Source organism: Triticum dicoccoides, chromosome 3B, assembly GCF_002162155.2.
Source record: "Triticum dicoccoides isolate Atlit2015 ecotype Zavitan chromosome 3B, WEW_v2.0, whole genome shotgun sequence".
Taxonomy (NCBI): Eukaryota; Viridiplantae; Streptophyta; class Magnoliopsida; order Poales; family Poaceae; genus Triticum; species Triticum dicoccoides.
In genome coordinates, this window is record NC_041385.1 from 533,409,730 (window position 1) to 533,437,645 (window position 27,916).

The 27,916-nt window shown below is 45.7% G+C and overlaps 2 protein-coding genes across 4 annotated transcripts; one reads left to right on the top strand and one right to left on the bottom strand.

Annotated features, from left to right (window-relative positions):
- The first annotated feature begins 17,570 nt into the window (after window positions 1-17,570).
- Window positions 17,571-23,021, top strand: LOC119276936 (putative ABC transporter B family member 8). Its single transcript, XM_037558105.1, has 9 exons — window positions 17,571-17,908; window positions 18,091-18,145; window positions 18,259-18,437; window positions 19,221-19,678; window positions 19,766-20,306; window positions 20,389-20,568; window positions 20,674-21,951; window positions 22,073-22,479; window positions 22,572-23,021. Exons 1-9 carry the CDS (start codon window positions 17,669-17,671, stop codon window positions 22,921-22,923), a joined length of 3,690 nt encoding a protein of 1,229 aa, XP_037414002.1. The 5' UTR covers window positions 17,571-17,668; the 3' UTR covers window positions 22,924-23,021.
- Window positions 23,022-23,097: 76 nt separating this feature from the next.
- LOC119276937 (B3 domain-containing protein Os03g0120900-like) lies at window positions 23,098-26,970 on the bottom strand. 3 transcript variants are annotated; one of them, XM_037558108.1, is made up of 5 exons: window positions 26,709-26,969; window positions 25,485-25,904; window positions 24,783-25,107; window positions 24,275-24,664; window positions 23,098-24,190 (listed from the first exon to the last, which is right to left on the bottom strand). In XM_037558108.1, the coding sequence occupies exons 1-5, from the start codon at window positions 26,811-26,813 to the stop codon at window positions 23,211-23,213; spliced, it is 2,220 nt and encodes a 739-aa protein (XP_037414005.1). In that variant the 5' UTR covers window positions 26,814-26,969; the 3' UTR covers window positions 23,098-23,210. The 3 variants fall into 3 exon arrangements, with proteins under 3 accessions (XP_037414005.1, XP_037414004.1, XP_037414003.1); XM_037558107.1 differs by having other exon boundaries at window positions 24,275-24,706; XM_037558106.1 differs by having other exon boundaries at window positions 23,098-24,706; window positions 26,709-26,970.
- Window positions 26,971-27,916: the final 946 nt, after the last annotated feature.

Here is a 27,916-nt window from a genome sequence, read left to right on the forward strand (position 1 = left end):
GTGGCATTGTGTTGTGTCTCTCTTCGGCGAAGTGCGAGCATTCAACGCTCCAATTATGAAGTGGTGCAAGATGAAGCTGATGAGTTTGCTATGAAGGAAGATGAAGAACCTCGTGAACTCTTTCGGAGAGTAACCAAGCTTGCGGTCTCACTCCGAGATCATGGGAGCAAGGACACGGATGACAATTGGATCAAGCGCTAGTTCCTCAAGGCCATGATGCCCTACAACAAGGCCATGTCCTCCGTCATTCGCCAAAGACCGGACTTCCACTCCATGACCTCAAGTGAAGTGTTGGATGAGTTCGTTGCAATGAGAATCTTGGACAAGACCGCCGATAATGCGGTGCTCCTGTCTCAAAGGGCAAAGAAGCCCAACCTGGCTCTTGCTTGTGGGCCAAGGTTATTGTAGAAGAAGAGGAAGAAGAGGAAGATGAGGAGAGCAATCCCGAAGATACAAAATATGATTATCACGAGCACATGGCTCTTGCTTCAAGGCAATTTTGGAGCAAGAAGAACTCAAGACCCAACTTCAACAAGAACAACTCAAGTGGCTTGAAGAGCAAACAACGAGTTAGAACTTGTTACAATTGTGGCAATGTGAGCCATTTCGCTGCAGATTGTCCTTACGAGAAGTGGGAAGACAATGGTGGCAAGCTCATCCGGAAAGACAAAGCCAAGTCTTTCCCCAACAAGAACAACTTCACCAAGAAGACTCCTACTTGAGGTTTGGTGGTTCAAGAGGAATACCGTGAGGATGACGATGATGATGAAGACAGTGAAGCAATGGCCATGGCATCCGTTGACATTGCCACAACTCCCCAGATGTCTCTCTTTGATTCACCCAACGAGAACATCACTGCCAAGTGCCTCATGGCTAAAGCCACCAACAAGGTAACCCCCAACATCAAAACCACCATCATTCCTAATCCCTCTTTGACGGATAGCATTGATGATAGTGAGGGGTCTAATGAGGAAGTAAATGAATTTGAGTCCTTTATGAGTAAGCTCAAAGGCAAATCCAAGAAGCACTTTGTTGCTCTCTTGGAACAACTTGGTGAAGCCAATGACATGATCGAGGCTCACGAAGAAACCATCTCTAAGATGGAAGGTCATAGTCGTGACTATGCCGATGAGATATCGGATCTCTCTAATGCTCTTGAGGAAGAGCATGGGCATCGTTTGGCTCTTGAGAAGTCACAAAATGATGACCATGCCAAATTAAAGAAAGATCTTGATCATGCTCTTGTTGTGTCTCGTGTGCTAACTTCCGAGAAGGCTAAACTTGGGGTTGATCATGCTAGACTCAAGGAGGAGTTTGATGTACTTGACAAGGCCCACAAGGTCTTGAAGGGTGCGCATGCAAACCTCAAGGAGTCTCATGCTCAACTCCAAGTTAAGCTAACCAAGGAAAAGGCCACATTTCCTCACATGGTCTTAATTGATAATGCAAATGCTACTAACCCGTGTTGTGAGCATGTGCATCTTGTGGAGGAGAATGCCAAATTGAAGGAACAACTCGAGAAAGGCCTTGTGTCATGCATACAAGGTGAGAAGAACCTAAATGACCTTTTGAGCAATCAAAAGGAAGTTGTGGCCAAGGAGGGAGTTGGGTTCTCACCCAAGTCCAAGAACAAGAAGAAGAACGAGAAGAAGAATGACAAGACCAAATGACCTCCCCCGCTTAAGCAAACTTTTGTGAAGGAGGGAGAGGGTGCTCCTAAGGAGAAGAAGAACAATGCGAAGAGTGGTGATGCCAAAAAGGGCAAAGCCATCTCTCCCAACAAAGCCGGCGACTTTAACCCTTCTTATGTGTTGTGTCGTGCTAGTGATGGGCATGTTTATGCTAAATTTGTTGGTTCTTCTTATGAGTACATTGAATGGTCTATTTGGGTTCCTAAGACCCTTGTTACTAACATCAAAGGACCCATTACTAAATGGGTACCTAAAACCAAGCATTGATCTCTTGTAGGTGTTTGCTTCCGGTGGGGGGTCATGGTTGCTCGATAGTGGAGCAACAAATCATATGACCGGGAGCAAGGACTTGGTGGTGGGCGTGCAAAAGATCCCATCTATGCCCACCAATGTCGAGTGGGGTGATGCCTCACATCTAAGGTATTGGGTCTTGGCAAGGTTGTCATTTCTCATGATCTAATGATCGAGAAAGTCATGCTTGTTGAGTCCCTTGCGTACAATTTACTTTCCGTTCGTCAACTTGCACTCATGGGCTTTGCCACCTTCTTTTGATGTTGATACCGTGGCCCTCTTGTGGATCAAGACTCTTAAAGTAGCCTTTTTTGGGCATGTCGTGAATGGTCTCTATGTGATTAACTTTTCAGAGCAACCCACTAAGACCGTGACATGCCTAATGGCTAAAGTTGATGTGGGATGGCTTTGGCATCGCTGTTTAGCCCACGTCAATATGAGATCTTTGCAAAGTCTTCTCAAGGGGTACCATGTCCGTGGACTAACAAATGTTAGTTTTGCCAAAGATCATGCTTGCAGTGCTTGTGTCGAAGGAAAGCTTCATGAGACGGCTCACCCTCCCACGACTATCATCTACTCGAAGAGATCCTTGGAGCTCCTTCACATGGACCTCTTTGGGCCTCCATCCTCTGATAGTCTTGGGGGAAGAAAGTATTGCTTGGTGATTGTGGATGATTATTCAAGATACACGTGGGTATATTTCTTCAAGAGGAAGAGTGAAACTCAACAAACCGTCATCGACTTTGCAAATGAAGCTCAACAACAACATGATGCAAAGATCTTGACAATAAGAAGTGACAACGGCACCGAGTTCAAGAACTACACCTTGGATGAGTTCCTTAGTGATGAGGGCATCAAGCATCAATATTCCGCTCCATACACCCCTCAACAAAATGGTGTTGCGGAGAGGAAGAACCGGACGTTGATGGATGCGGCAAGGACCATGATGGCGGAGTTCAAGTCTCCATACAACTTTTGGGCCGAAGCCATCAACACCGCGTGTCATGCATCAAATCGGCTCTATCTCCGCAAAGGCTTGAACAAGACTCCTTATGAAATTCTCACAGGTAACAAGCCCAATCTCAAGTACTTCCGGGTGTTCGGGTGTAAGTGTTTCATTCTCAAGAAAGGTGTTCGTTTGTCTAAATTTGAGGCTAGAGCTTATGAGGGCATATTTGTTGGTTATGCTACAAACTCTCATGCTTACCGTGTTCTCAACAAGTCCACCGGACTCATTGAGGAGACGTGTAACGTGGAGTTTGACGAAAATAACAGCTCTCAAGTGGAGCAAAGTGGTACTTGTGATGTAGGTGATGAAATTCCTCCCCAAGCCATAAGAAGAATGGGTATTGGTCATATTCTACCCATTGAGGAACCCCTTGTGGCCGAAGGAGAAGGACAATGCTCCACTCAAGTGGAGCCATCACCTCCCCAAGACCCACACGCTTCCGAAGAACAAAGTGAAGGCCCTCAACCTCATGAACAAGACCAAGGGCAAGATCAACCTCAAGATGGTGGTGAACCACCAAATGATGCCCAAGGTCATGTTCTCCCCCTCGAGCAAGTTCACGATCAAGATCAAGCTCAAGATCTTGAACAAGCTCAAGAAGGCGCTCAAGATGATCAAGTTGATCCTCCTCCTTCCACACCTGAGGAGGAATTAGAGCGTCGTGCCGTGAAAATTGCTTCCAAGCTCACCACCAAAGGCCATCTCATGGAGAATGTGGTTGGAAGCCTAAGAAAGGGGGTAAGCACTCATAGACAATTAGCAAATATTGTGAACATCACGCGTTTGTCTCTTGTGTTGAACCCCAAAAGGTCTTTGAGGCGCTCGAAGATTCGGATTGGCTCAATGCCATGCATGAAGAACTCAACAACTTCTAGTACAACAAGGTGTGGAGATTGGTGCCATGGCCGTCGGGGAACCATAACGTCATTGGAACCAAGTGGATTTTCAAGAACAAGCAAGACGCTCATGGGAACATCATTCGCAACAAGGCAAGATTAGTAGCACAAGGCTACTCCCAAGTCGAGGGTATCGACTACGGTGAAACCTTTGCTCCCGTTGCTCGCCTTGAATCCATTCGTTTGTTGATTGCTTATGCTTCCCATCACAACTTTAAGTTACAACAAATGGATGTGAAAAGTGATTTTCTTAATGGTCCTATTAATGAGTTGGTTTATGTCAAGCAACCCCCCGGGTTCGAGGATCCTTACTTCCCGGATCATGTGTATCAACTCGATAAGGCACTCTATGGCCTTAAACAAGCCCCACGTGCATGGTATGACCACCTTACCGAGTTGTTACAAGATCGTGGATTTGAAGTTGGGCAAATCGATCCCACTCTTTTTACTAAGAAGGTCAAAGGGGAGTTGTTTGTGTGCCAACTATATGGTGATTACATTATCTTTGGTTCCCCTAACAAAGCTTTCAATGAAGAATTTGTCGCTCTCATGACCTCTAAGTTCACGATGTCTTCGATAGGAGAGTTGAAGTTCTTCCTTGGTTTTGATATCAAACAAAGAAGAGAAGGTACCTTCATCAACCAAGCCAAATACACTCAAGACATGCTTAAGAGATTCAAGCTAAGTGATGTCAAGCCGGCTTCTACTCCAATGCCTACCAAGTGCCAACTTGACATTGATCCCAATGGTAAAGCGGTGGATCAAAAGGTATATCGCTCTATGATTGTATCCTTGCTTTACCTTTGTGCATCTAGACCGGATATCATGTTGAGTGTGGGAATGTGTGCACGGTTTCAAGCCGCACCAAAGGAAAGCCACTATGTGGCGGTCAAGCGAATCTTTCGATATTTGGCTCATACCCCAAACTTTGGCCTATGGTACCCAAGAGGAGCAAACTTCAAGCTCGAAGGATTTACGGATTCCGATTGGGCGGGAGACAAGGTGGATAGGAAGTCCACTTCTGGAGGGTGCCAATTTCTTGGTTGCTCTTTGCTGAGTTGGTCTTCCAAGAAGCAAAGTTGTGTGTCTCTCTCGTCCACCGAAGCGGAATATGTGGCGGCAGGTAGTTGTTGTGCACAACTCTTATGGATGAGGCAAACTTTAAAGGAATACGGTGTCATTTGTGACAAAGTGCCTCTTTGGTGTGACAATGAAAGTGCCATCAAGATTTCTCTCAACCCGATGCAACATTTCAAGACGAAGCATATTGAGATTCGGTATCACTTCATCCAGGATCACATTAGGCGAGGGGAGATCGAGCTCAAGTATGTCAACACATTGCATATATTTTCACGAAGCCCTTGGATGAAGCAAGATTTCGCGAGTTAAGGCATGAGCTAAATATCATTGATTCGAGCAATGTGACTTGAACCCTTGCACACCCCACCTCACTCAACTTGTTGTCTAGTTTAGGTGTAGGCATGGGCATAGGGGGGGTGTTGTCCTCTCAATGAACTCTCCCTCCCCCCATTATGCATAAATTGATCTAGTCTTTCACATTAACCATTTTTTTATGGTACTTGTGCTTCAAGGACGAGTTTTGGTCATGGGTCCAAGGTTAAAATCTTCGTGATGCCATACCTCTTGACTCAAACATAGGTGGCCTCGGCCACCGCCCTCTTTTGAAGAGGTGTGTTTTGGCCCCTTGCTAGTGTGTTTGCTCCCGTGTTGGTCTTTCCTTCCTTCGTGCCTTTTGTTTTTCTTTTGTTTCTTTTTGAGCATTAGCCGTCTGTCTAGAGGCCTGTTGGTTGCTGGGTGGTACTACCGCTGGTGGTGCGCGGTACTACCGCTTATAAGCGGTACTACCGCCCACCAGCGCGGTACTACTGCTGCGGGGCGGGGGCAGGGGGTTATATCGGGGGTAGGGGGAGTTTTCTTCTCTCCCATACCCATTCGCTCGCCCCCTCTCTCCGTTTTGTCTCTCCAGCAACCGGTCGCCGCGGAAGGGCTCCGACGGATCTCCTTCTCCGGGGCGTCCCTCTCCATTCCCTTCAGTGGAATCGATCCCCACCTCGTCCTCTTGCCATGGATGCCAGTATTGCCCCCGTTCCCTCTCTCTTCTTGTCTAGATTTCCAATCTAGCATCTTAGGGGCAATAGTGGTTGCATATCTAGATTTTTGGCCAAATCTAGGCTTGAGTAGGATGGAGAAGGCATCTAGGCAGTTTGGATTAGTGGTTGGTAGAAGTATTTTTGAATTTGGTAGGACGGTAGTGCCGGATCTGACCACGGCAGTGGGAAACCGTTGTTTCCCCGTCTCGAGCGGTACTACCGCTCTCCTGGAGCGGTACTACCGCTTGGAGCGGTACTGCCGCTTACAGGTCGCGGTACTACCGCTTGCTACCCAGTTCCACCATACTCTTACCATTCAGTGATCCTTTTGTTGTGTTTTGTGGCTTATGCTCTCTCTTTCTGGTTGTTCTGCGTGTTCTTGTGTGTGGTTCCAGGTGATGAACATCCTGAGCATCAGGCTCGCCGTGTCAACCCCGGTCGTGCCACGTCGAAGCGTTACCGCACTACTGAGTCTGCAGGAGGTTCCTCAAGTGCTCCACCTCCACCTCAACTCAAGAAGAAGTCTGCTGTCAAGCCGAAGCAAACTGGCAAAACCGTGCCGGAGATGCAAGCCAAGGAGTTCTAGGCAAGGCGTCGCCGCAACCCCTATGAGGCTGACCAAGATCCCACTTTGGTCAACCGTCCGTTCTGGAACATGTTTCAGTTTGCCATTTTCTTTGATGTGCTCAAGGCCAAGAAGAACCTCTATGTCAATGTGCGCTCCATCGACACCGACTATATGGAGAAGGATCCTGAGTACTTTGGTGAAACTCTTCAGATGTGCACTCAACTGAACATTGTCGGTATCATGTAATTCAACAAAGATTATGATCCTGATATTGTGGCCCAATTCTATGCCACGGTTCATCTCGGGACTGATGAGGACAGGACACTGACTTGGATGACCAATGGCAAATTGCTTTCTATCAAGTGGAAGGCGTTCATGGAGTTGCTTGGGGTCGAAGATCACGGGCTTGCGTCTCCTGTCGGCTTTCGCCCTCACCGCAACACAACCTCCACTCACAAGAAAGCTCTCTGGCCCTATTGCACGCTGAAGTCAACTCTGAGACTAAGAAGAAAACTTATGAGCTGCCTGCCTTTCTGGATATTCTTCACCGTGTCTTCCGTGAGACTCTGTTCCCTCGCATAGGGAATCTGGATATGGTTCATTCTTATCTCGTGGACATGCTTCTCTTCTGCCAGCGTGAGAAGAAAGAAAACACTGGCGAGTCCCTGGACATCTCTCATGTTATGTGGTCTGAACTCCTATCTGCCATTTCTGAGCGTAAGTGCCCAATCTATGGTCCATTCATCATGCTGCTTATTGAGAAGGCCTGGGATCGTGTCTATCCCAAGGTTATGCTAGAGACTGGAGAGTTGGTGTCTCATGAGGTCAAGCGTCTGAGGAAGAAGGACAACTAGGGCACTCAGGTCCCTAAGTCTGGGGGTGCATCGTCTGCTGCTGCCATGGAGACCGAGGAGGAGGCTGAGGCTGAGGATGATGATGACTATGAGCCTTCTGGGGCAGAGCCCTCTTGGGCAAAGAAGCTCAAGCTCAAGGTAAAGAAGCTGTTCTGCATGGAGTCTCACGGCCAGTACATGACTCATGTTGCTGAGAAGAAGGCCAGGGGTTGTCACAAGGAGCTCATGCGTCAGATGGGTGCTATCGTTCTCAGTGGATCTGAGGACCAGCTTATTAAGGAGGAGGACTGGGTTCAGCAGCATTGCCCGTGGACAGATTCTGATGCCGAGCAGTTCCCGACCAACGACGGTGGCGAAGACGATCACACTGAGATCTGATGTTTGCGACCTTGCTATCACCTGGAGCCGTAGCAACACTCCCTCTCTTTTTGGTGTCTCGATGCCAAAGGGGGAGAGAGTTTAGGGATTTGTGTCGTCGCTGTCTGTTTCACAAGTGTGTCTTCTTTGTGGTGTGCGTTCTCGCTGTTTGCTTTGTTTGGTTTTGTGTCAGTGTGACCTAAGTTCCAGACATATGGTGTGAGACATATGCTACCTTATCTCTAGATTATCTTTATCTATGTCTACCTAGCTTATGAGTTGCATGCTTATCTTGTTATACACTCTTTTCTCTCATATATCTTGCTTAGGTTGTTGGTCTCCAAAATGTAGGGGGAGCGTTGATCCTAGTATGTGTGATGTGCAGTCCAAAGCACCTATCTAGATAAGCACACATCTAGGGGGAGCTCATCTACATTTGTGAGTTGTGGGGTTTGCGCTTTCTTCCCGTGCAAATCCCGTATTGTCATCAATCCACCAAAAAGGGGGAGATTGTAAAGGCATATTTATCCCCAAGGTGTTTTGGTGATTGATGACAATGCTTTTGCGGACTAATTGTGTGCGTTGAGTTTTTCAAAGATTCATCCTTTGGCACGAGACGATTACCTCCCCCAGGTGTTTTATTCAAGACGGTGTAGCTCCTTCGTTTCTCTGTTGGTGGACTAGTTTCGTAGGAGTCACCGTACTATCAAGAGGGGATCCGCTTTGGTAAGGCTATGGTGGAATCAACACGTACACATCCTTATCACACCCGATGTTCCTTTCCGCTTCTTTGGAGCTACCTTTCCTCTCCTTGCCTGCCTTGACCTATCCCAGCGGTAGTACCGTGGTCCTCAGCGGTAGTACCGCCGAAGCACGTCAAGCGGTAGTACCACTCCCCGAGCGGTAGTACCACTTGCTGTCTTCGGCCATAGTACCGCAGTGGTTCCGGACTACTACTGCCTCGACTCGAGACCTCTGTTTTTCATGTCGGGTTTTACGGTACTAGTAGCGGCAGTAGTGGCGGTAGTACCGCTCCAAGCGGTAGTACCGCCCATACTTTCGCGGTAGTATCGCTCTGGGCCCAGGACCCTGCTACCCCCGTGAGCGCGGCAGTACCGCTGGGAGGGAACGGTAGTACCGCTTGTTCAGCGGTAGTACCGCCCTGCCCAAGCGGTAGTACCGCTCTGTGCGTGGCTGCTTGGTGGGGTGATGGTTGGATTGTTTCCCCCACTATATAAAGGTGTCTTCTTCCCCAAAGTTGACCCACCTCTTCCCCCAAAAGCTCCATTGTTGCTCCAAGCTCCATTTTTTCCCGATCTCTCTCCCTAGCCAATCAAACTTGTTGATTTGCTCGGTATTGGTTGAGAAGGCCCCGATCTACACTTCCACCAAGAGAAATTTGATTCCCCCCACTAATCCCTAGCGAATCTTGTTACTCTTGGGTGTTTGAGCACCCTAGACGGTTGAGGTCACCTCGGAGCCATAGTCCATTGTGGTGAAGCTTCGTGGTGTCATTGGGAGCCTCCAATTAAGTTGTGGAGATTGCCCCAACCTTGTTTGTAAAGGTTCGGTCGCCGCCTTCAAGGGCACCAATAGTGGAATCACGGCATCTCACATTGTGTGAGGGCATGAGGAGAATACGGTGGCCCTAGTGGCTTCTTGGGGAGCATTGTGCCTCTACACCGCTCTAACGGAGATGTACTTCCCTTTAAAATGAAGGAACTTCGGTAACACATCCTCGTCTCCACCGGATCCACTCTTGGTTATTTCGTGCCTTTACTTTTGCAAGCTTACTTGTGTTGTATCCCTTGCTTGCTTATGTGCTAGTTGTTATTGCATCATATATGTTGCTCACATAGTTGCATATCTAGACAACCTATTTTGTTGCAAAGTTTAAATTGGTAAAGAAAAGCTTAAAAATTCTTAGTTGCCTATTCACCCCCCCCCCCTCTAGTCAACTATATCGATCCTTTCACTCTGGAAGTTGGACCTGGATTTGCTGCTGCTCTTCTCATAGACTTGAGTTTCTCAGGCCTGCATTTTTCCACAACTATTTCCTCTCCACTGTCAACCTCTTTCTTCTCCTGCCAAAACTCTGAAACATCACTGTCACCTTCAAACTGTGGTCTGTCTTCTACATCATCTCTTTCTTCTTCATTTCCAATATTTTCTTCACCTCTCTTTCAAGCCTTGTAAGACATCTTTATCCCTCTATAGTCACCCCTATCAATCTCAAAGTCTGAGGATGATTTGTCAATATCATCATCCTCTTCACCAGCAGCCTATCCATCATCATCTCCACCATGAGCTTCCGAAATGTTCAAGTTGCAGCTTTGTTGTGTGTTCAAATTAACTTCAAGAGGGTGGACCACACTATCTTGTGACAGACTTAACACAAAACCAGGACCCCCCACTGGACTGCCTATTGGAATTTGTTCTTCACAAACATTGTGAGCCCTGTTACATTCAACATCTCTATCTTCATTTGCCTTGGAAACAATGATATTGAGCACTGTGAAATCTGAGTGGTCTATCATTTCTTCAACTGCATCTTGACTGTCCAGAAGCAATAAACCTTCCTATCCAATCCCTTGTTCTTTTACCCAGTACATGTAGTCATCTGACCCATAGCCTTCAGTCTCAGTAAGTGCTATCAAGTTCAGAAAAGTGATGTCTGAAACAGAAAACCTCCTTTCCATGTTATCTCTGCCCTGGAAATGCAGCCTAACCTCCCAAATTTCATCATCCAGCCTGCATTATATAATATGTTATTTGAAAACCCCAACTAACTAAGTGTTTTTGGTACAAAATTCAGTGCACACTAACTATAAAGTACAGTAAGGAATCTGAATCCAACAAATGCTTCTCTGAATCCACCATGCATTTCTACTAAATCTAACTAATCCTTCGGTGCTAAATGATATTGTTGCATCCAAAACATGCCACAGAGTGTTTGCTCAACTTTTATTCAGTGCATGTTCATGTTCTAAGATGAATCACAGCAACATCAACCTAGGGTTTGGTCAAAAAACTAACTAAATTATGCTATGTTGTTTGAAATGAACAAGCGGAATTGCAGAAACTGTTGAAGGAGCTCATAAGAGAAAAATAAACTTACTCCACCCCTCCAAATGCAAAGGCCCAGTGTTGGGAGTTGGCCGGATCTGCCTGCACAGCGCTAGAAAGAGACCTCACTGCTCTGTACTCAAGCGAGAACTGGCAATCATCAGGCGACGACGGTGTAGCCTGTGGCGTAGGAGCCTGCATCAGAGCTGCAACCTGTGGTGTCCGCTGCGGCGACGGCGGCGCCACCGGCTGGGTTGCAAAGCTACCGCTCCCCAGCCAGTTGTCAACCTCTGAGTACTCATCGCCTCCATCCCCCCTTCCACCTCCACCCATTGAATGGCCGCCATCGCCTGGTTTCGCCGCTGCCGACGCCATCGGAGAGGGAGGCGCGCGCGAGCGAGAGGGAGACAGAGAGGGGGAAGACAAGAGTGAGGGCGGGTCGGATCCCTCTTGACCTGGTCAGGACGGCTCGTGCGCCCTAACAGCCGGCACCTGCACGCCGTGAGCACTGTGGCCGACAAAACCCTGACGGGCGGGCTCCACATGTCATAACCCCACTTAAAACGTAACCATTCGGCCACTTGGGTTTTTTGGAGCAGTCCGCCATTTTTGTGGTAGTTTTTTGGAAAATTAAAAAACGGTAGTTTTTCGAAACGATAGCCCGTAATGTGGTAGTTTTTTGCTATTCACTCCTCGAAGGGTCAGGTTCCTTGTGGTGAACCTACTCGTCCGGGTTCAAGACTTAGGCTTGGTATGATACTCACACTTTCTTGGATTTATTTCATGATTTGATGGATTTATTCTTTCAATGTAAGCGATGTGCCCGTCGATAGCACGACATTTGTAGTGACTTTGTCAATCTCAAGACATCTCGGCTTGGAGGTGATCATATGGATAGTGAACCATTTTGGAAAAAGAAGGGTAACTTAGAAACTAACAAGCCAGGTCGAGTTGGCATTTTTAGCTTGTTAGGGAAACGAGTTTGACGAGTCAAGAATTACAAGTACTCGGCGGGCTCTTTATTATCCTTAAGCCAAGGGCTAGCAAAGGCCAAGACTTTTAGGGCAAAAAATGTCTTAGCACACAAGTCCAAGTATCTGTAATATCCATCGGGAACAAGCTGCATTAGTTGTTGACTAGGCACATAGCAGTGATGCGAAAATGCCTAGGTCAAGAAAGAGGGGCCCCTCCAAGCCACTCGTCTCCTTTGGTTTCTACTCCGCACTTCCACCCTTCATCTACTCTTCCTTCCACGATAATTGATTACATTATTAAATTGCTTGACGAATTTACCAAGCTTATCTAGCCCATTCAAATATTTAACGAGCTGAGCCAAGCAGGGGGTTTGAGCTCATCAAATCAATGAGCTCGACTGAAAGGGTTGAAGAGGTTGACTAGAGGAGGCGAATAGGAGACTATGGACTTTATCTTAATTATCAATTTTAGAGATGATGTGTGGATAAAGTAAGTTCTCTAGATATATCTACGGGGAGAACAACATATATGGCAAGCAAGCTATAATCAAGGTAAGCAACAACAACAATCTAACAAGCTAACAAGCATTATAGGTAAGAGAATAGTAAAGGTTAAACCACATAAGATGGAGACGCAAATGTATCCTGAAGTGACACTCTTTGGGGACTGCTAATCTCCGTCGGAGAGGTGCCAAAGACAAAGCTCCGGAACTCCAAGCGGCTCACCCTAGTTTTCCTTCGAGTCACCCCCAATAGATGAGTCTCATATCACTCGTGGTTGGTTGTGAAGGCGATCACCGAACCTTCACAAACTTCCTGGAGCACACAACACACAAGGAAGCTTTCGGGCCTTGACTCCTACAGCCTAGGAATCTCATATTTCGAAGAAAAGTAAACTTGGTGATATGAACAAGAGTGTTGGATTATTAATTGGTATGTGGAAGTGTAGATAGGGTGATCCAATTTTAATCCTAAAAGTTTGATGGAGTTTGAGTGGAGAGATCAAGAGTAATCGAGCTTTTCAAGGTTGTTAATGGAGCAACAGCTCAAAACCAAGGTTCGGGGCCACCCTCGGGGGACGTGCGCACGGAGTAACCCATGCGCTAACCCTAGATCTCGTGCACATGGGGTGTGTCCAGAGAGATTTAGCACCCCGACCCCATGTGCATGGCGTCAGAGGGGTCGTGCGCATGGGGTGTCTAGAGACATTTCCCTGGACCCCGTTCCACGGGGTACCCAACACAGGCCATCTTGGGAGGGGTTTTAATCCATATTTTTTGTGGTAGGAGTGGGTAGGCTTGGTATATATATTTTGCATGATCCCCATCCTTATGCAATCATCTCGACCCCTCTTAATGTGAGGTTCTCCTATGATTGAAAAGAAACCAAAACAAAATCTCTGAGTCTTCAGAAAAACTAATGCCTTTTTTTTCTTTTGAAGTGGGGGATCAATCATCTCCATATATAATCATCGAGAGACCAATGTACTGGATAAACATAGAAATGGCATTAGTCTCACAAATCATATTGTATTCAGCATCAAAATATCATTAGAGGATAAATGCACTTCCATCAACTGGCTCACGACTATTGAGTCGACCGAGCTCGATATCCACCATCCTTTACCACCAATAGATATGGGCTAGGTTTTCTTAGTTTTATCGGGATTCTTTTTGTTTTGGAGTACTCCAAATGTAGGAGATATATATTAAGTTCCAGTGAGAGAAGACTTTGACCAAGAATTATTTTATCACGGTGGAGTTTATAGGATAAAAACTCACACTTATTAGTAAGTACTAAGTATCGATGAAGCAAAAGCTAATGATACCAATTTCATGCCATATAAACCACATATTAACAAAATAATTTTGGGCCAAAGCCTTCCCTTAATGAAATCTAATATGCCCTACATACAAGAAATGCAGAAGTATAACATAACGTTTCACTAGATGGTAACAATGTTTCATTGGTATACAAGACTATTTGAGACACTTGTAAATAACAAAGGACAAGACTACAATGTGATGTCGCATCATATAGTCTTCACATGTGACACCAGTTCACTCTCGCACATATGCATGCATGAATGGGATATATCAAGATACCACACATGTAAGCAACATAATAAAACAATATATCACATATGTAAGCATGACATCAACAACAGAATTGTTTTTTAATTTTCAAGAAAACATATATTTCAAACCATTAACCTGATTGGCGATTTATTTCACGATTGTCTTCATTATGACAAGATCTTCAAAACTAGATCTCGAGGATGGCATTTTTCTATTAGTAGTTGCTAGGATGTATCGACCGACTTGCTAGGTCATATGCACATTATTGCCACTTGGTTGCCATGTAGCAACTTGGTTACCAAGTTACTAGATGTTACACTCCACCCCCGCATAGGATTTGCATGAGTACACATTTATTGATGCCATCTCTTACTTGCACATAAATTTCAACACTCACGCTCTAGGCACAATATTCCAATGCCTAGAATATATTTATATAATTTATTACTAGATAATCATACAACATATTATATGGTGACCTCATTTTACAGTATGGTTCAGAGTGGTAGGCCTCATTTTGTAGTATGGCACATGGCCTTGCTTTTTCTCCAAGCAAAAACACGGCTAGTTCAGTGAGGCTACGGTGATGCTCTCATCTTGGCATTAGTGACCCCTTCTCTGCCCTTCTCTCCGTAAATCTTTCATCATGTTTTTCTAGACGTTCCTTTTTTCTGGTGACTCGTTTGGACCCACGGCCGATGACATTCTTGCAAGGTTGTGTTATGCACGCATGGCTAGCTTGATCTCACACTATTTCTCGACTGAGATGGTCTGGAGACATACCTGTAGGGAGAAGAAATGTGTGAGAACAACATAAAATGTGTGAAAGTGGACAGGAGATGGTTTAGAAAGTCCACTAAGACAAGAAAGCCACAGGAGGTGGGAGCATATCAAGGCCAAATCTTTTCCAAAGGGTTGTATATAGCCTCAGCTCACTTGTAACAATATGTGAAAGCCTGCAAAATATAGCTCATGTGGCATTTGATTCATTATGAAATGGGAATATATACATTCAATTAAACTTTTTAACCACCCTCATTGAATGCATATATTACTATTTTGTTGTTAAGACAAGTTTTAAACCAAGAATAGTCTTCAGGTCTACATCGACGACTTTCGGCCGCTATTTCAACAAGCTCCTAGGTTTCAACAAGGCTGCTCCGGTGAGATGAAGGCTCAGAGGGGGCAATGAGCTTTGCTAACGGCGTGCCGTTGATGAATGCAAAAGGAAGACGATGCTGGTTTTTGCAAGGACTTGACTATAATTTCTTATCTTTCTAAGGAAGTTCTTGTAAGGGTTGATCTTATTTAATACTCCCTCCGTTTGGAAATACTTGTCATCAAAATGGATAAAAAAGGATATATCTAGACGTATTTTAGTTTTAGATACATCTCTTTTTATCCATTTTAATGACAAGTATTTTCGGACGGAGGGAGTATATGGTCTTTGGCCTTTTCATTAAAAAAAAGGTCATGTGACATGAAACTAGTACCACTAGATTAATTCGCTTTGAAAGTATTTACATTTTATTGAAACACTAAAAGATATTGTACTACTTATTTGCAATAGTGATTGCGCATCACATGAATAAACATACATTACGGGAGTAGATCTTTTTTTCTTTTGAACCGGAATACTCTCTATTCCATTAACCAGCACTACCAGCCAAATCGCCGTTAATCATAGCGTGAACAAAGTCTAGCGCCCCATCCGGCCACAAGGCTGACGATGCAAGGGCCATACGCACACTATGAGCAGCTAAAGTATCAGCTACTTTATTTCAGCCTCTTGGGCAGAAAACTATCTTAAAATGAGAAAATTTTAACCTAGCAAAGATTTTAATCTCTCTGAAGATGGCACCAATTGCAGATTGGTCATAGTTCCTTCCTTTCATTGCATGCATTAACCTGCGAGCAGCCCGACATTCATAGTTGCAGATTTTAATCTCTCCCGATTTCAACCTCCGAGCAGCCCGACATTCTTCGGTGGCGATGGACAGCGAATGGCACATACTCTGCAAAAACCTGCTACGACGCTCTCTTCCTCGGCTACCTCATCCCCCACATGCCGAGCTCACCTGGAAGACTTGGGCCCCCCTGAGCGTCAAGTTCTTCATATGGTTGGCCCTGCAGGACCGGTGCTGGACGAACGAGCGGCTCGCGCGCCACTGACTGCCACATAGCAGCGCCTGCGCACTCTGTGATCAGGCCACTGAATCTATGCAACACCTTTTGATTGGCTGCTCCTTCTCTCGCATGGTGTGGCACGACGTATTCTCCAGGCTACGGCTCACCAGCAGCATTCCCCTCGGCCACGAGCCCTTCTTCGACTGGTGGAAGGCATCCACGTCATCTGCCCCGCCCTTCTCTTCGTAAGGGCACGGCCTCCCTGGTGATCATCGTCGCCTGGACCCTCTGGAAGCACAGAAATGCTTGCACCTTCGACGGCATCCGCCCGTCAGTGACCGACGCCTCTCGAGCTGCTCTGGCCGAGGCAGCAACGTGGGCCACGGCTGGCGCAAAAGGACTGCACTCCTTTGTATTTGAACCGCCTTGATCGAACCCTATAACTGTAACTTTGCGTAGCCCCGGCCACGAATGTGTTGCTTAGCCATGCGCATGTAAACTCCTCTACCTATCAATGAAATGATACGCTCTATGCGTATTCGAGAAGAAAAAAATTGCATGCATTAGGATGGTGGAATTCGTCTCAACGATCACAGAGGACATACCCAGCTGATGTGCGGCTTGTTTTAGGCAGGCTACAGATTTCAGTGTGTAGTGGGCCTTGGATGTAAGGTATATTGCCTGATCCAGCGGCAATCGCTTGACCTCCAGAATCTCGAATGATGAACCCGTAACCATCATTGACATACAGGCACGCATGCGTTTCCAAATTGTAATAGGCGACAGATAATTTTGTGATGGACAATCTCCTAACCGGGAGTATTCAAGTATGGCACGGTAATAACACCACCGCATTTGTTGGTATAGTAGTAGGATTGAAACGACGTCACTTTTGTCCTGATAACTTTATACCCCCTCCCCCAAAAAGCAATTTCACTTGACTAAGATAGCAATTATAGCAACCTGCATGCTTTATCAGAGATCGAACCCTACACTGCACTAGAGGCCCAATTGGCAAAAAGGTTACAATAGTAAACATAAGGTAAGCCTATATATAAGCATTAGTAGTATTGAACATCACATAAAAGAAAAGCAAAAACACTGTGATTATATAACATTAAACGCATAACAACCCTCGTCGACCAGGCAGCGACACATACAGTTTCAGTCTCGCAGCCAACTTTCTCCATGTATGCTTTTGAGTTTGAACCCCAACCGGTTCTTTCGTTGCAGTGTGATGTCTTGCGCCCTTTTTCTTTTCATTTTTTGAAATTTGTACAAACTTCTTACATTTACATATGTAAACGGCGGTAGCAAAAAGGTAAATGAAAAATTGATATGGGGTCTCAAAGTGCAGCAAGAAAACAGCAATGTATACTCCATTAATTACTGTATTGCTGCTTTTGCTTTCTGGGCCTTCGAAACATCATATCATTTTAACTTAATTTTCGCAACCGACCAACTTTTCCAAGGCAAAGTTAAGAACGATCGGAGAGCACACACGCGCGCGTCTAGTCCTGTGCTATATAAAGCCCCACTGCCAGGTCCATTGCATTGCAGCAAGCGCAACAAAGCGAAGCGATCTGTGCTGGCCAGTGCTACTGCTACCGCTACCCATCCGGGCAGAGAGGCTGCAAGAAGTAAAGATGAGCCCCGGCCGGGCGGCCACGGGCGGCGAGCGGCGGAGCATACGGGGCCTGTTCAAGTTCGCGGACCGGGTGGACGTGGTGCTCATGGCCCTGGGCACGCTGGGCGCCATCGGCGACGGCTGCTCCACCAACCTCCTCCTCATCTTCGCCAGCGACGTGATGAACTCGCTGGGGCGCGGCCACGCCCAGCAGCAGGGCAGCGCCACCAGCGTGCACTTCATGCATGACATCGAGAAGGTAAGTTACTGTTGGAACACATGAATGAATTTCAGGGGAAATTCACTGGGATTCACACTTCAGAAACAAAAACAAAACGGAACAGGCCTAAATGCATAGCACATGGTTTTGTACACATTTCACCATTTCCCAGTGCCAGTTGCGCCTACACTAAGTTGTTGCCTCCATTTTGCGTGGTGCAGTCGTGCCTGAACTTCGTCTACTTGGCGTTCGCCATCCTGGTGGTGGCGTCCATGGGTAAACCTTTTGAGTTTTTGCTGCTACATAGATTTGCATAGCTTGCCAGATTGTTTCAACAAGGGATAATACTAACTTGGTGTACCCCTATGGACATGGACGCACGCACGCAGAGGGGTACTGCTGGAGCCGGACGAGCGAGAGGCAGGTGCTCCGGATCAGGCACCTGTACCTGGAGGCCATCCTGCGGCAGGAGGTGGCCTTCTTCGACTCGCAGGAGGCCACCACCTCGGAGATCATCAACAGCATCTCCAAGGACGCCTCACTCATCCAGGAGGTGCTCAGCGAGAAGGTACCACCACACCAGTCAAGCCCCCTTGGTCTTGATTGGTTAATTTGCTTTTCAATGACCTTGATCATACGGGTACACAAAGCGGACGCGCTAGCTAGTCTTCACAAGTCACGCACGCCTCGTTTTTATATTGTTGGATCCATCCATCGGCATGTAGATTCGCCTTGGAACTTGGAACCTTCTTCCTTCTTGATTCATGTACTAGCAGTGGTTTGTTTAAGACGAACCAAGGACAGGAGAAAAGTCCCCTGTCATGGTGGCACACCTACCTACCTTGCCACTCTAGGTCGTCACTGAATCAGTGCTGAATCTAATTGTTTGACTAGTTAATGCTACCCAACCGCAGAATCAGGAGAGATAGAGAGATTAGTACATATATCTTGTTCTAAGAACATGCAAATGAAACAATGATGCTAGTACAAGCATATTCTTGCTTCTGTGATTAGTACTAGTAGTATCTACCTTAAGCTCTCTAGATTCACACACCTTAAAGGTAGACCAAGAGAGGGAATATGGGAGCAAATGAGAGTTCCGTATGTGACAAAGCATGGAATGTTGACATAGTTGATAGTTCCTATAATAACGACTGCATTAAAATGACTCCAAAAATAAACATATCTTAGCTGGAGCCATTGAGACAGAACCTTTGTGCCGTGGTAAATTTTGGTAACACCGACGTGGTAAAAATAATTTTGGAAAATGGACAATAAGAACTAGATCTGGAATGTGAAAAGAAATAATAGCAGAACTGACCGTTTTCCTCGATTATTTTACCTTGAACAGGTTCCTCTGTTTCTGATGCACTCCACGGTCTTCGTCTCCGGGCTCGCCTTCTCCACCTATTTCTCCTGGAGGCTGGCTCTGGTTTCCTACCCTCTGGTCCTGCTCCTCATAATCCCTGGTCTCATCTACGGGAAGTACCTTCTGTACCTCTCCCGTGAGTCGCGCCGCGAGTACGCCAAGGCAAACTCCCTCGTGGAGCAAGCACTCGGCTCCATCAAGACCGTTTACTCCTTCACTGCAGAGAAAGGGATCATCCAGAGGTACACGGCAATACTCGACAAGACCATCAACCTGGGGATCAAGCAGGGCATTGCCAAAGGCCTCGCTGTCGGATTCACCGGTCTCTCTTTCGCCATTTGGGCCTTCCTCGCCTGGTATGGCAGCCGGTTGGTGATGTACCATCATGAAAGCGGAGGAAGGATATACGCCGCAGGAATCTCCTTTGTTCTGGGTGGCCTGTATGTTCTTCATGTCCCTCCTCCCTTACTGACTTTTGGTTATGTAATAGAAGCTTAACTATACAAAAAACTGAAATGTTGTTGCAGATCCCTTGGAATGGCACTCCCGGAGCTGAAACATTTCATTGAGGCCTCGGCTGCTGCCACGAGAATTCTCGAACGGATCAACCGTGTGCCCCAGATCAACGACGATGATCCAAAGGGGCTTGTTTTGGATCAAGTCCGTGGAGAGATCGAGTTTGAATCCATCCACTTTGTGTACCCATCCAGGCCTAATATGACGGTCCTTAAAGACTTCAACCTCCAGATTCCTGCTGGCCAAACAATTGCTTTGGTCGGCTCAAGTGGCAGCGGCAAGTCTACCGCAATAGCACTGGTGCAGCGCTTTTACGATGCCAGTGAAGGAACTGTCAAGATCGACGGTGTCGACATCAAGAAACTTAATCTCAAGTCGATTAGGAGCAAGATGGGACTTGTCAGCCAAGACCATGCACTGTTCGGCACATCCATAAAAGAGAACATCTTATTCGGCAAACCAGATGCAACCTTGGATGAACTCTATGCAGCAGCCATGACAGCGAATGCTCACAACTTCATAATGGGGCTTCCTGAGGGATACGAGACTAAGGTATGTTCATCATAAGGAAAACATTCAGGTGCCTTAATAACCTGTCTCCCTTGCCTTATTGGTGATTTCACTGTACTTGCAGATTGGTGAGCGCGGAGCATTGCTATCAGGTGGCCAGAAACAGCGCATTGCCATTGCAAGGGCGGTCCTCAAGAACCCTGCTATACTTTTGCTCGATGAAGCCACAAGCGCACTTGACTCAGAGTCGGAGAAGCTAGTGCAGCATGCACTTGATCAAGCATCTATGGGAAGAACAACACTGGTATATTAACTACCTCGGCTCTTCCTACTTTATAATGCTAAGCTTAGGATTTCCTGAATCCTTTGGCACTGTAGCACTCATTATTTATACCTTAATACTGACCAGGTCGTAGCTCACAAGCTTTCAACCGTGAAGAATGCCGATCAAATCGCGGTAGTCGATGGGGGTAGCATAGCTGAAATTGGGACACATGATGAGCTGATCAACAAGGGTGGCCCATACTCACGACTTGTGAAATTGCAGAAGATGGTGAGCTACATAGATCAAGAAACTGACCAATTTAGGGCCTCCTCAGCAGCAAGGACCAGTGCCAGCCGTCTCAGCATGTCCAGAGCAAGTCCCATGCCACTCACACCAGGTGTTTCAAAGGAAACCGAGTCATATGTTTCCCCACCTGCACCGTCTTTCTCCAGGCTTCTTGCAATGAATGCACCAGAGTGGAAGCAAGCACTCATAGGCAGTATCTCTGCATTGGTGTATGGTTCCTTGCAGCCCATCTATGCTCTAACCATCGGAGGAATGATTGCTGCATTCTTTGTTCAGGACCACAATGAGATGAATGCAATCATCAGCCGCTATGCATTGATCTTTTGCTCACTGTCCCTGGTATCCATTGCTGTTAATCTATTGCAACACTACAATTTTGCCTACATGGGGGAGCATCTTGTTAGGCGTATCCGAGTCCAAGTGCTGGAGAAGATCTTAACCTTTGAGGCAGCATGGTTTGATGAGGACACAAATTCAAGTGGCTCGTTGTGCTCTCGGCTAAGTGACGAGTCTTCTCTTGTCAAAACCCTTGTCGCAGACAGGATCTCCCTGCTTCTTCAAACAGCCTGTGGAATTGTGATTGCGGTGACAATGGGACTCATAGTAGCATGGAAACTTGCCCTTGTCATGATTGCTGTACAGCCCTGCACGATGATATGCTACTATGCCAAGAAGATAGTTCTTTCAAATGTGTCAAGGGACTTGGCAAAGGCTCAGTATGAAAGTACTCAGATTGCCATAGAAGCTGTTTACAACCACAGGATGGTGACCTCATTTGGATGTTCATCGAAGATTCTTCAGCTCTTCGAGCATACACAAGAGGAACCATTGAGGAAAGCAAGGAAGAAGTCATGGGTAGCAGGGATAACCACAGGGCTGTCGCCGTGCCTCACATTCTTATCATGGGCATTGGACTTCTGGTATGGTGGGAAATTGGCACAGTCCGGGGAGATCTCAGCAGGTGATGTCTTCAAAACCTTCTTCGTCTTGGTGAGCACAGGAAAGCTGATTGCTGATGCTGGCAGCATGACATCTGACCTGGCAAAGGGATCAAATGCCGTTGCTTCAGTTTTCGAGGTGCTAGATAGGAAATCTATCTCTCCGCAAAATTCACAGGTAACACATCCATACTCTCATGAGCATTGTATGGAATAAAAATCAGCAGCCTCGCAGAAAATAATGATTTTTAGGATGCTAGATTGCTGTAAGATAAAATACTAACATGGCTACACTGCAGATGGAAAAGGACAATCCGAAGAGCAAAATACAAGGACGGATAGAGTTCAAGAAGGTGGATTTTGCATATCCAACAAGACCACAATGCCTGATCCTGCAAGATTTTAGCTTGGACGTCAAAGCAGGAACAAGTATTGGCCTGGTGGGGAGAAGTGGATGTGGTAAATCCACGATCATAGGTTTGATCCAGAGGTTCTATGATGTTGATAGAGGTGCTGTAAGGATCGATGGTATGGATGTGAGGGAGATGAATGTTCTTTGGTATCGAGGATTCACCGCTCTAGTTAGTCAGGAGCCTGCAATGTTTTCTGGCAGTGTCAGGGACAACATTGCCTTTGGTAAACCAGAAGCTGATGAAGAAGAGATTGTCGAAGCTGCTAAAGCCGCAAATGCGCATGAATTCATCTCGTAAGTCTTAGATATATTACCCGCTTGCATATATATTAAGCTATGTACTCACAGTATCCAACATATGAAACTTACAGCTTACGCCTTTTCAGATCTCTGAAGGACGGATATGACACTGATTGTGGGGAGCACGGAATACAACTATCAGGAGGACAGAAGCAAAGAATTGCAATTGCGAGGGCAATAATCCGAAATCCAGCTATACTACTTCTTGATGAAGCAACAAGTGCTCTCGATGCACAGTCCGAGCAAGTGGTGCAGGAAGCACTTGATCGGATCATGACAGGGAGGACCACAATCGTAGTGGCACATCGACTAAACACAATCAAGAATGCAGACTCAATAGCTTTCTTAGGAGAGGGCAAGGTGATTGAGCGTGGTACTTACCCACAACTCATGAACAAGAAGGGAGCATTCTTTAACCTGGCAACCCTTCAGAAATAAATTGATTGTATAATGTAACTGCGGCAATAAGTGATATCATAGCCCAATATAGTATAATATCAGCACTCCTTGACAAATTTTGGAGCAATTCTCGATCATCAGCTTAATTTAGGAAGTGTTACTAAAACAAAAGAAAACAAGGAGGAGTATGTGCACTAATGTTGTTCTCCTCTCCTGATAACATGCTGCGGATTTTAAGTTGTAACACGATGCTAAAGGATTACAACAGAGTGGAACATAGCCAAAAGAAGGAATACCTACAACTGAACATGGCCATCTCTCCACTATTACTTGAAAATGATATTTAGGAGTCTTCCTTTGGATATCTCGATCTCCTTCCTCAAGTTATCCATCTCTACCTTGACCAATGCATCGACATCAATTAATCGAAGTTCATCAGAGGCTAGCCGCTCTTTTACTTCGGCAAGAACCTGCTTATAGCTCTTTAGAACCGTCTTAACCCTTACTCTTTCCATTAAAGACTTCTGTACTAAGCTCTCATGCTCAGCAACTTGATGCATCAATTTCTGTATTTCATCCTCCATCATCATGGACTGCTGCAAGCCTTTGATCTCATCCTGAAGGGCATGCAATTTTTTCTTCTGTTCTTGCGATGTCGAGACAGCGATGTTACCATCACATGTTACTTTCTTGTAATCAAATTCCAAGGAAGTGCATACGCTTTCCAGTTCTTTGAGCTGCCACTTCAGCTGATCTTGTAGCTTTGTGGAAAACTCTTCCTTCCGGCTCTCCATATTGAAATTGTGAATCTCCTTGATTTTTTTAGCATGCTCCAGTAATGCAATCACTACCCTTTGAGCATCAACATCCTGAAGACATGAATCCCACTTAAGAATTTCTTTCTGCACAACAGCTTCAATTATAGCCGCACAATGTAGGTCTGAAGGAGAACTGCAAATGATTCCCTGAACGTGTGTGATGGTCTTCATAAAGTTGTCACGTTGAATATGAAGTAACACAGTTTCGAGGGAATTGGTGTGTACTGAGGGCTTCCATGTCAAACTTAACTCATTTATTATCATAGATGACAACTTGGACTTGGTCGGCGGTGACGAGTCTATCCAATCCCTCCCCATGAACGACTCAGAACTCTCTGCAGCATTTCTATCGACTTGCTCTTCAAAGATTTCTCCATTATTTCCTTGATCTATTTTCTCCTCATTTTCTTGATTATGCTGAGGTTTCTTACTTAGGCTCACCTCACCTCGTGTTCGTTTGAGTCTCTTGAAGTCTTGAGATAAGGAACCTACAAAGGCACAAATTGGTTTAACTGCAGTACAAGGTGTTAGAAGGCAGTTGTGAGTTCTGATTAAGAAGAGACCAAGAATACCTATAGCATGCTGGCGATCTCCTTTCAAAACATGCTCTGGTTTCTCGTAGAGTAAACACGCATGCCCTGCTCTGTGCTCCACCTGATCAATTGTACTGGATGGTGATGATTCTAACACTTCAGGTTTTTCTTTCAATCCACTATCTATGCTGCCACCGGAATTCTTCAAGTGTGCCAGTCGTGGTGATCTTCGTGGTGTTTCAGAAATTTGCTGTGATCGCGACTTGACTATTCTCCTCTTCTGTTTGTACGACAAATCACATAACTCATGGTCGTCAACTAGCTTGCTCTTCACTGCTGGCAGGTAAATTTGTAGTGCCTGAGTCGACAAGTTAGGCTCCTCAAGACTGCTCTCCCTGCTATCACATATTTGAGGAGGACAATCATCCCCTGTGGGGAAGAAGTGTCGTAGTTCCCTCTTTATAAAATCAACTGATCAATAAAAAAAGATGTGTTTCAACATGCTAGATGCAAAAATGATAGAAAATGAGGCAATAGAAGTACTTACGTTGCAGAACAAGTTTCTGCTTTAGAAACTGGTTCGGAATTTGTGGTTTGCCTCTACATGTGTTCAAAACCTCTGCAGCTGCATCTGAGTCCCACTTATACAAACAGAGTGTAGCACAGAATAAGTCAACTGTAGCTCTGTCAACATGCAATCTGCTCATTACTTCAGCTATTACTTTAGCTTTATCATCATCCATTGGCACCTTCAACAATAAGTATATCTTTAACTCGTCCTTCAAACCATCTACTTCATGAAGATGTATGTCAGCGAAGCTCTGTGGAGAGATATGTCCATTACCCTGAGTACTCCCTTGGAAGGGAAATATCTAAAAATTAATATAAATTATCAGTTCAAGGAGACACAAATTTTAAGCCTCTGCTCCTCTGCACACCCAATGTGAGGCATGTGAAAAAAAAATGACTTTAGGACCTTCTAACTTGACATGAAAAAATAGATCTTCTGATCCCTAAGCTTCCCGAGTTGAAGATAATTTCAAAAAAAAATTGTTTTACAGATGATAATGTGCTCTATATATGATTCCAAAATAAACTTGTGAACAGATTTGCGCATAAAACTTATCTAAACTATTTGAAAAACAAAGTGACTCCATACGAACAAGAGAGTAGGCAAAATGTAGAGAGAAAAATGTGGCTTGTACGAAAATTACTTAATTATTTGCTCAAGATTAGAATAAAAGATTACTTTTGTATCAGATTGATCTGGTACCATAACCAGTGAGTGACTCTGCCTGAGATTATTGGTGGTCTTCGTTAGTTCATCACCACTATGTCCTCGCTTACAAGTGGGGAGTATCCTTTCTAGACTTTCAGTAGCACTTCCTGAAGACCGGACTGCTTTCTCACAAGCATTCCGACCAAAAATCGAAACCATGAAATCCATTTTCTTGTCATGTCTGAAGAGTAGGAACTCATATTCCCTCAAAGAATTGTCCACCACAAACTTGGGCCATCCGGTGGTCAGAAATACACAGCGGTCAACCTTCTCTAGCTCAACAACCCAAGTCTTCCCTTCTGGACGCTTAAGCATGGCTTGAACAGGTGAAATGTTGGAACCCCTGAGGCCCACCTCTGGAATGTAACCGAGGAAGTCTCGAGGTATCTCCTACATGTGGAAGCAAACAAGGTTAGGGCATACCTTAAGCCATGAAATAGAGAGTCAAGATGCAAATGCAGCATGCACTCTTGTTTAATCATTGAAAACCAAAAGTGTATGCTCACAATGTGAAGCTTTACTTCCACATTTGCAGAACACGCATGCAGAGGGAAATAAATGTAGTATTCACCAGCCGACTTTTTTTTCACGGTAAATGGTGGATTTTATTGGGTTAAAATGGAACATCAAGGGAGGATACAAACACAATGAGCCCGACTCTTTCTTGGCCTAGCCTATCAGACATTGACACATTGCTCTGTTTTCTAGGAAAGATGGCGTTTATGCATAAACAAGCACGCCATTTGAAGCTTCGAACCACCTGCACTGCATCGCGTCCAGTTAAAAATGTTACAAATCGCACGCATGCGCATGCAAACATGTTTTTTTTTAGGAAGACGCACATGCAACCATGGGATTCCTTTCTTTATCTGAAATAACAGCCATGGACTTCAATATGAAGCATCCAATCCACAAAAGAAGATTAGATAGTATAGGATTTAGCACTCCACCACCTATCGGATAGCACGTTTGCCGATAGCGCAAACGCAATGCGAGGATCTTGGAGTAGGAACAGCTACTGCGGGATGGGGGGAAAGTGCCAAGTGGAGCAGAGAACGCAGCCCAATCGCGTTCTCGGCTTGGTCCTCTTTTTTCCCTTTCTGGTGAAGGGGAGTAAAAGGCGCGCGCATGCAACCACCGCAACAACTGAAACTGGAAGAAAGGAGGGGAGGGGGAGGAAGGAATAATACGCACGAGGCGACGGGCGAAGTCGCCGACGAGGACCTTGAAGAAGCGAGGCCTCCCCTCCTCGTCTTCTTCCATGGCGGATCCCGCAGATCGATCCCCGTTCGTGTTCATCCCTCCTCTCGCTCCGTCCGTCGCTCGAGGTGGGGTGGTTGGCTGGTAGTGGTGTGATGGATGGAGAGTGACCTCGGCAGAATCGCCGCCGCTTCTCCGGCCCTGTCGAAGGCGGAAAGCGATCCTTCTTTATTGCCTGCCACCTGGCGTCTGGTTCGGGGCGTGATGGAGGGAGCACGCCTACACGGCTTGTCAGGCCTGGAAACGGCTGCATACACACATCCGTAGGGCACGGTCCAGGCAGGCTATACAGCCAGGTAGGAGTAGATCAGTAAGACTGGCCACAGTGGGAGTAATTTCAGCAATAACATCGAGTCCAACTCAACAAATTTGTTTATGTGGCAGTGAATTAATAAGGAGAGAGGTAGTTATAGTAACTTAACAATATGAGTCCCAATGCAATATGAGTCTATAACTTAATAAATGAAGCTTTGCATGTTACCACACTTATGTTAGGCCAACTCCACTGCGCGACCCCAAACGGACGTCCGTTTTGTCCGGATTCTGTCCGTATGGGTAGGAATTTAGGGTCGTGTCCGGGCCTGTCCTGGGATGCGGTGGCGTGCGCCCAGCGCGCGGCCGCATCCATTTGCCCCATCTTGTTCGCGTATATTTCTTTACAAGTTCAACTTTATTTCATCATTCATTTGTGGTATATAAAAAGTACATCATCATATTTTGACTAATAAAGCAAGGCCAAAAAAAACAAGAACCACAAAAATACATTTGAGAAGATACCCAACTTCCATAACTGCTCCCTTGAGTTGGGTTAGGGCCTTCTCGATGCACTCATTGTTGATCTGTGGAGGAGGCACGACGTTGCACCCTCCTTTCTTCTTCAAGCCAGAAGCCGACGTTGCTTCCTCACACGTAGTATCGTGCCTTGTTGCTTCTTCACACATAGTATCGTGCCTAGCCTCTAATCTAGCAACAAGTGCACTTGTCTCATCTAAAGCCTCTAGGCTAGCTAAAAGTGCACGAACATGCACTACATTTCGCTCTATCAACATATCGATGTACTCTTCTTCCCAATACCAAAACTTGCATCCGTTCTACACAATAAAACTTAAAGTTAGCACCACTAGTCTAATCGAAGAGCACAA

Bases quoted from the DNA above. Each gene is read 5' to 3' on its own strand.
- LOC119276936 (XM_037558105.1), top strand. From the start codon at position 17,669: ATGAGCCCCGGCCGGGCGGCCACGGGCGGCGAGCGGCGGAGCATACGG. The intron at 20,307-20,388 runs GTATGTTCATCA...CTGTACTTGCAG, and splicing joins CTGAGGGATACGAGACTAAG to ATTGGTGAGCGCGGAGCATT. The intron at 21,952-22,072 runs GTAACACATCCA...GCTACACTGCAG, and splicing joins TCTCTCCGCAAAATTCACAG to ATGGAAAAGGACAATCCGAA.
- LOC119276937 (XM_037558106.1), bottom strand. From the start codon at position 26,813: ATGAACACGAACGGGGATCGATCTGCGGGATCCGCCATGGAAGAAGAC. The intron at 25,108-25,484 runs GTAATCTTTTAT...ATTAATTTTTAG, and splicing joins CAGATCAATCTGATACAAAA to ATATTTCCCTTCCAAGGGAG. The intron at 24,707-24,782 runs GTAAGTACTTCT...TTTATTGATCAG, and splicing joins GCAGAAACTTGTTCTGCAAC to TTGATTTTATAAAGAGGGAA.